Source organism: Cynoglossus semilaevis, chromosome 13 (assembly GCF_000523025.1).
Source record: "Cynoglossus semilaevis isolate Cse_v1.0 chromosome 13, Cse_v1.0, whole genome shotgun sequence".
Taxonomy (NCBI): domain Eukaryota; kingdom Metazoa; phylum Chordata; class Actinopteri; order Pleuronectiformes; family Cynoglossidae; genus Cynoglossus; species Cynoglossus semilaevis.
In genome coordinates, this window is record NC_024319.1 from 19,801,862 (window position 1) to 19,809,319 (window position 7,458).

At 38.4% G+C, this 7,458-nt stretch overlaps 1 protein-coding gene and 1 long non-coding RNA gene across 2 annotated transcripts in view; one reads left to right on the forward strand and one right to left on the reverse strand.

The window, feature by feature from the left end:
- The window catches only part of LOC112487980 (uncharacterized), a 6,885-nt gene extending 4,610 nt beyond the window's left edge, over nucleotides 1-2,275 (forward strand). The window contains exons 5-6 of the long non-coding RNA XR_003051615.1: nucleotides 994-1,170; nucleotides 1,932-2,275. This is a non-coding gene — a long non-coding RNA (uncharacterized LOC112487980). The remainder of the gene's footprint in view (nucleotides 1-993; nucleotides 1,171-1,931) is intronic.
- The window catches only part of klhl32 (kelch-like family member 32), a 25,467-nt gene that overhangs the window by 14,602 nt on the left and 3,407 nt on the right, over nucleotides 1-7,458 (reverse strand). Inside the window, exon 3 of the mRNA XM_025061873.1 lies at nucleotides 3,470-3,577. Coding sequence (XP_024917641.1) covers nucleotides 3,470-3,577 — 108 coding nt within the window. The remainder of the gene's footprint in view (nucleotides 1-3,469; nucleotides 3,578-7,458) is intronic.

Below are 7,458 nucleotides of genomic sequence, written 5' to 3' on the forward strand. Positions count from 1 at the left end.
GGGTGGGGTAGTGAGAGCGGGGGCGGACCGGCCCCAGCAGCTGCAGGTGGCTGCCTGCCGACAGGACGTCCTGGATCACCGCCGGCTCCAGCAGAATCTGGGATAAACCAGGATAAAACAGGTCACCAGGTTTCCTTCAGAAATCACATATGTGGTAGAGTATGTTTTCACCAACATTTGTGTTGCACATGTGGATGTTCCAAGAGTTACCATCAAATTTATGTAATGTTTAAATACAGTGTTTTGTAAATGTTGCAAAACTGTACTTAATGTTTAGTCAGTTTTTAAAGGACCATAATAACTCAAACAGTTGCTAAAAACAATAATCTCATCACAACTGTTAAAATGCAGAAGAAACATGTTGGGTATTATTCTAAACATGCATTGTTGTGTTAAAAAAAATCTTACACACAAACTGCTGAAACAGAATGTGTATATAATATAATATAATATAATATAATATAATATAATATAATATAATATAATATAATATAATATAATATAATATAATATAATATAATATAATATAATATAATATAATATAATATAATATAATATAATATAATATAATATAATATAATGTAATGTAATGTAATATAATAAATGCATTATATTATATTAATGGCATTGGTTCAGTCTTAATATAATGCATTATATTATATGTAATATAATGCATTCAGTATAATAAGATGAAGAGGAACAAAAATATGAACATGTCTAATTAGTATTAATATTAATACCTAAATTAAATTATTAAATTATATTTTAATTAGAAACATGTAAAAGAAAATGTACACTAATAGACCAAAACCAGGAAGTTTGTTTTCTGTCTTATTTAGTCTTCCATTATAATGACTTTGATCGGTAATCTTTGTCTGGACTAATGAAATAATCTATATCCCAAATGATGTACAATTAAAGCAGCAGTAATAATGAGAGAGGTCAAACCAAAAGGCTGCTGAGATTAACCCAAAATGTTCTTTCAATGTGCAGGATTCACACTTGATTTACCCCAGAGCAAAAGGGACGTACGTATATTTATACACACACTTCTCCTGCGGGGCTGAAAAACCACTGCGTCGTCCGCCCACATATTGCTGAACTCCTCTGTGATATAGAGCTCTGTCACACGGCACAGTGATGATGAAAACCACCGTGGAGCTTTGCCAGGTGATTGGAACTGTACAGAGGTTAAACTATCATTTGTCTAACAGCAACACATGGAGTCAAACATCCCATCAATCGTGGGAGTAACAGCCCAGTCAGGTGACTGATTAAAATCAGGTTGTTTCTGAGACTCTGCCCTACATTTCCACCTGGAGCAGTGACTTCAGCACAGCTGGAAATCAGAACACCTGCTCATTATTTATGATTGTTGTAAAAAGAAGAAATCTCTTCTTTGTTTGATGTTGTTTTTCAGGGGAACATTCTTTTAATTCACTTGCACTTCATTTATTTGCTGACCACGTATCCGACGTACACTTCAGCCTAACCTGTTATGCCTACACCATTAATCTGAAGTTGCACATTTTGATTAGAGCACTAAAATATCTCTTCTGGAAACAGGCCACTCACTCTGCATGAATTCTCAAAGAGATTTGCTGATAAGTATTTTTTCATCTTTGATGCATTTAGCAGCATCTACACAGCACATATCCATATACCCATTTATCACTGCATCATTTTCTGTCAGACATGGACAGATATCCAGTTAATCACCATCACAATACATCCGATCACAAGGTGGAAAACAGTAGTGAGTGTTTCTCTGCTTCAGGACTGGAATGAGAAAAAGAGAGAAAACCTGTCCAATCAGTTTTTTTCAAACGTGTGAACCTGTCAGCCACTTTTATTAGAGTTGTATAAACAAACCCAAACTAACCAACACTTTCCTTCCTCTCCTCTGTGGGACCAAATCAACATGCTGGCAGGAAGCAGAGGCTCGAACAAAGGCAAAGCTTGAAGGATAACTGTAATAACTGAGAGTGAAAGCTCTCTACATCCTGCTCCTCGCTCTACTCCACTGGCCCACACTACAATTTAAAGCACTTCAGCCTCACGCTGCAGCAGGAAGCCACTGCTGGTGGTTGAACAGGCTCTTTCATAGCCAAACATTTTCTGAACTTGAGCTAATTATTCTATAGGAGCAGTGTAGTTTCCACAGAGGCAATGAACAGATCAGGGCTAGAGCAGTGACTGTAATAAGACTCAAATGTGGAAACTTCAAAAAAATAAAATAAAAATCACTCATCACAATCACTTGTGTACTTTGACTCCTTTTTTCTTTTTAAATTCACTTTTTGGCCTAACACAGCAATGTATTTTTTAACATTTATTCAAATTAATAAAAACCTTTTATTTAAAAGTCTTTTCACACTTTTACACCACAGTAGAGAATTACAAATGCCATTTTCATCAGAGTATATCTTCTCAAATTTGAAACTGAAGAGGTCATGACCTGATTTTACCCTTGTTTAAGAACAGATATTGTGTTCCTTTCAATTTTTCTTTCAGGTTTGGGAAAAGAAAAGAAATAGATGGAGCTAGATCAAACCCTGTTGCTAAGCTACAATAAATTCATGAGTTTTTGATAAAATGTTTTGATAAAAACATCACAAAATAAAATGTCACAGTAAACCATTTTAATGTATTTATTATTTATATTATTTCACTGAAACCTGATCCATGTTGCAGTGTAATTTTTGGTAACAAATATTGAAGTGCACTGTCATCAATACAGTCTGATTGTACATTTACTTAGACAGACTCATGACATGTGGCTGAAAGACTTTTAGTAGGTCATTAGTTATGATGTGGAGATAAGCATATTGTCCTCGTCTCATCTGCTATCATCTCCTCTGGGCTGACAGGAGCTGAGCCAACCAAAGCAGGACAGCTTTCAAGCCTGCTGTTGACCTACTTACACTGCCTAACCGATTCAGTCCTCGCTCATTTCCACTGAGGAAATAAAATTAGGAGCAATTACAAAGTTCCTGGCCTCTCTGTACACCACATTATATGGCGGACTGTTTATTGGACAGAGCTTTTCTGAAGACAAAACAATATATTACTGAAATATGATTACGTTCACTCCAGAGGTTTGCTACCTCACTCACCTTGGATTTAAATTGCTGCTGGGGTTATTGTGCTGTGGGGAATTAAATTCAAGTCCCTCCTAAATCCCACGTTAGTGATATGACCACAGTCGGCAGAGGTGTATTTACAAAGGTATATTGTCTAAAGGTGTACTGCAGTACATACCCCCCATGAAGGCATGTTACCAGACACTGAATGGTTTTGGGCCTATATACTTGTCTGTGCAGATCGTTGGGTATGAAGCATCCAGGACATCGGGGCATCCAGGACATCGGGGACAGATTCACTTTTCAATTTCCTACTAGCATTGAAGATAACTGTGTACTCTCTGAGTACTTAGATATACAGTATGTTGTCTGTTGTTCATACTCACCTGTCCAGTATAGGCAAAATCCAAAGCATGCTTCAGACCAACGCTGGTCACTCCTTGCAGTGTCACTTCGTCTGCTTCACTTTCCACCATGCACAAGCTGAACATGGCCTAGGAGCAAACAATCAGAGCAAGAATCAAAGTTGGATTGTGCTTTGTACAGAACAGTTAAATACTCCCTGTTAAATATTCATAGGTATCCCAACACAAAGATCCATCCATCCTCAAATATTGACTACAAGCCTGATTACATTATTTTAAAATGCTGTTATAATATTAATGCTGCGTTATTTTTCTGTGGACTTCTGTGGACTTAAGAGGCAGCATCAGAGTTAATCACATCTGGCCAGACACAACATCCTCGAGGCCTTTCTGTAATTTACCTGTCCCGGCCTCTGGAGGTAAGCAGTAATAAATAGCACAATCATTACTTCCCGCTACACATCCGTCTTTTTCTCCCACGGACACTCAGTCATGCATGTGCACATTACAAGCAGTAGGTGCAGCATCAGCAAGCTGGTCCTGCTGTGTGGCACCCCAGCCCGTGGCTCGCCCAATCAAAGCTATTGACTGGTGTCACATCACAAGGGGAGGACAGAGCCATTGATCACAACACACACACACACACACACACACACACAGAGGACGGCAGTGGCTGGTGAGAGGAAAGGGATTGGTCAGACTGTGTGTGGCTACAAAGGCCAACGACTACACTGAATACATTTAAGGTTATGAGGGACAGAAAGATGGAGTGGGTCCACATCAGTTGGCTGTGTCAGTTTGTGTCATTTGCTTCGAAAAAATAAGGTGTAGGCAGTTTCTTTCCCTGTTGTTTTACAGTTTCAGATCAGTGATTCAGCCAAAGTTTAATCATGTATCTTTAATCATAGTAACTGTCTCTGCAATTACTCTGCTGTAGGAGAGGTGTTTAACATAAAGTCAAGGTAACAACAGAGTCTCTCTCTCTCTCTCTCTCTCTAAAAAGAGTAGCTTATCATATGCTGTTTTACAGGATTAAATGCGACCTCTCTGACTCCTGCTTCTGATACGACCGTACATTCTTGTTTCTTTGCTCCTTTACGTTGGTAAACTGGTATATCTATGGAATGTGAAAAATTGAGAAATTAAGGAATATTGTTATTTATATTTTTTTTCTTCTTGACAACAGGTCAATTGAGCCACAAAACAAAACCAACAACAATGTATTATAATAACAGAAAACAATCACCAAAGGATGGCCAATGTCTCCTGTGGACAGTAAGATTACAGCACCACCCAGTGCACACAGAGGAAGGCTGTGGCCTGGGGCTTCAGGAATAGATTGATGGGTTCAATAGGACAAATTTCATTGTGTGTAGTTGAGTTTGTAAATGTATGGTGGCAATAAGGATGATCCTTCTACTTCTTCTGTTTCCAGACACTGATACAGTGATGGCTATGTTTCACTGTCCTACTGCTGCTGAGGGTAAACTGACAGGAGTTCTCCTCATGTCTTTTTCCATGGATATTGTTTAATATCTTAATGTAAATGGTGTTTACATTGTTGAAATGTCCAATTAAAACAACCGTGGACAAGCTAGAGACACAATATGATTAACCAAAATATGTTTATTCTTGCTGAAAATCCAATGAGAAATAGCCTCATTTTCTACAGCCGTGCTGATGCAAGAGACATTTCTCAGATGCTTTTAATTTAAGTGTCAGCCGGTAACAGAACAGTTCCACTCATTTCCTATCCATATTCTGTGTGCATCCTAAACACGCTGCTTGGACTTTAACCAGACACCCGTCCTCTCCAGGTGCAATGTGTAAGACAAGGTCAGCATGAGGCTGTGTTGATTTTTAATTAAGGCTTGTAATTCTCTCCCTTCTTGTTAATTCACCGCAGCACCAATTATAGGCCCGCTGGTCAGTTAAGCACAGTGGTCTAATTTGGAGTCTGATTGAAGCTGACCTTGGTCTCAGTGTAAGAGCTGGGCAGATGAAGAAACAAGCGACCAGTGAAGGTATACAGAGAGTCCATAAGTTGCGGTCGTCTGTGCGTCTGCATGTGTTTTCTCATGACAGGAGTGTCAGAGCAGACACACGAGCTGTTACTGCAGCATCGACGCTCCTGACCTTGGTGTAGGAGCTGAGGGAGCAGTGGTTGTGACGGATGGCTCCTCTGACTTGGGATATAGATCCAGTGCAGAGACACACTGAGCTGCTTACTGCAGTCATTTCACATGATGCTGCAGTGCTGCAGTTGCCCTGGCCGTGTTGTTAAAAACGGCACATCTATTGTAACTGATCATACTAGGAAAATTTAAAAAAATATTTAAAAAAGCAATATACTATACTAGAAATCATTTAACATGGTTTATTTAGCAAGGAATCTTTATTTTTATATAAGATAATTTTCATTTATAAGCAGGGATTTCCTGAAGACAGAAATAATTCTACAACTAACAAAAGATCTAACAGTGTGAAAACTGTGTCCAGAAATGGTAAATGGTGGACTTTAAAGCTATCAACTGTTAAACTGGAGTTTTCATCAATGAGACTTTCACACTTTTGGTACACACTTAAAAAAAATTCGTTATTTGGATTGTGACTGAGCCAGGAGGTCGTGCGTTTAAAGCCAGCTGTGTCCCTTTCCCTAATCCTATCCCTAATAAATAGTGAGGTTAGTATAGGAAGGTCATCTGATGGATTATAACAGACAATCCCTGCCCAATCCAAACCTTGATTAGTGAAAAAAGATAGAATCAAATTCCAGATGAGTCTGTTTGTTGAAATGATGCCTGTCAAATTTAAAATATTAATTGTTTTAATTTATTCCGAACTTACTGACTAACTTACTTGCAGAGTGTGTCCTTTCACCAATTACATACAGTTAGTTTAGTTTCTTATGATAGAATACTACACATGGATAAATATTCAATACAGAAATTTACCATTTTGCAGAATGCGCATAACTAAAGCCAATATTTCTATTTTCTGAAAATAGAAAAAAATCTATTCAAGTAAATTTTGTTTAATAAAATGGGAAAAGAAATCCACAAAACTGACATCATTTTCCCAGCAGCAGCAGCAGCAGCAGCACTAATGGTGTTTCCTGTTCTCCTTCAGGGATTCATTTTCAATAGATCAAGTGATAAACACAAGCTACAGTATACGCAAACATAAGAAAAAGTAAGTGTTTCATTCTAAATGATGTGGTCTAAACTAAATACAGTACAATCCATGTTACAGTTGCACCAAATATAATGGAATAAAAAGCCAGAACGACTTGTTGGCGGTGGTACATTCAGCGTGAAATTGTTCTTTGAAACTGAAATAGCTTTGGATAAGAGTTCTGTCCAGACTTTGGGGCTAGAAGACAATTCTTCAACCTGCAGTGTGTGTGTGTGTGTGTGTGTCTGTGTATATGTCATTCGATGCTTGTGAGAATGATTTGGCCATATCTCCCTGAGCTGTCCAGACAATTTAGCAGTGTGACGACACTGGAAGAGGCAGGTGACACATTTAGGACAGGTTCCAGGTAAACACCACACGCTTGGTCAGGTATTTCATTACGATCACTCACAGCCACTGATGTAGAAAATGTGTAATCATCACTGCTATGACTGTGTAACGCTGAGAAATGATACACACAGGGAGAGGGAGAGAGCGTGAGGGACACAAGTCACCTTAAAATGAAAATGAACTGAATGACACCCAACCATAGACTTATGGGATAAACCAAGGATTAAAAGAAGCCACAGGAGGGTTACAAAGAAGTGTTTCTTGTGTACAGTTACACAATAATCTCATCAAACGGGTGCTGGCACGCGGTGTTTCTCAGCTCAGCTGGGATATAAAAGACCAACATTTGAAATAGGAGCATGAAGAACTAAGGAAAAAGAGAAACAAATTGACAGAGAACACAATGAAAGAAGATGAGTGTCACACGCCTACTCTTCAATATCCTTTGTGGATTGTTAAAATAACCTACGACAAAATATTCAACT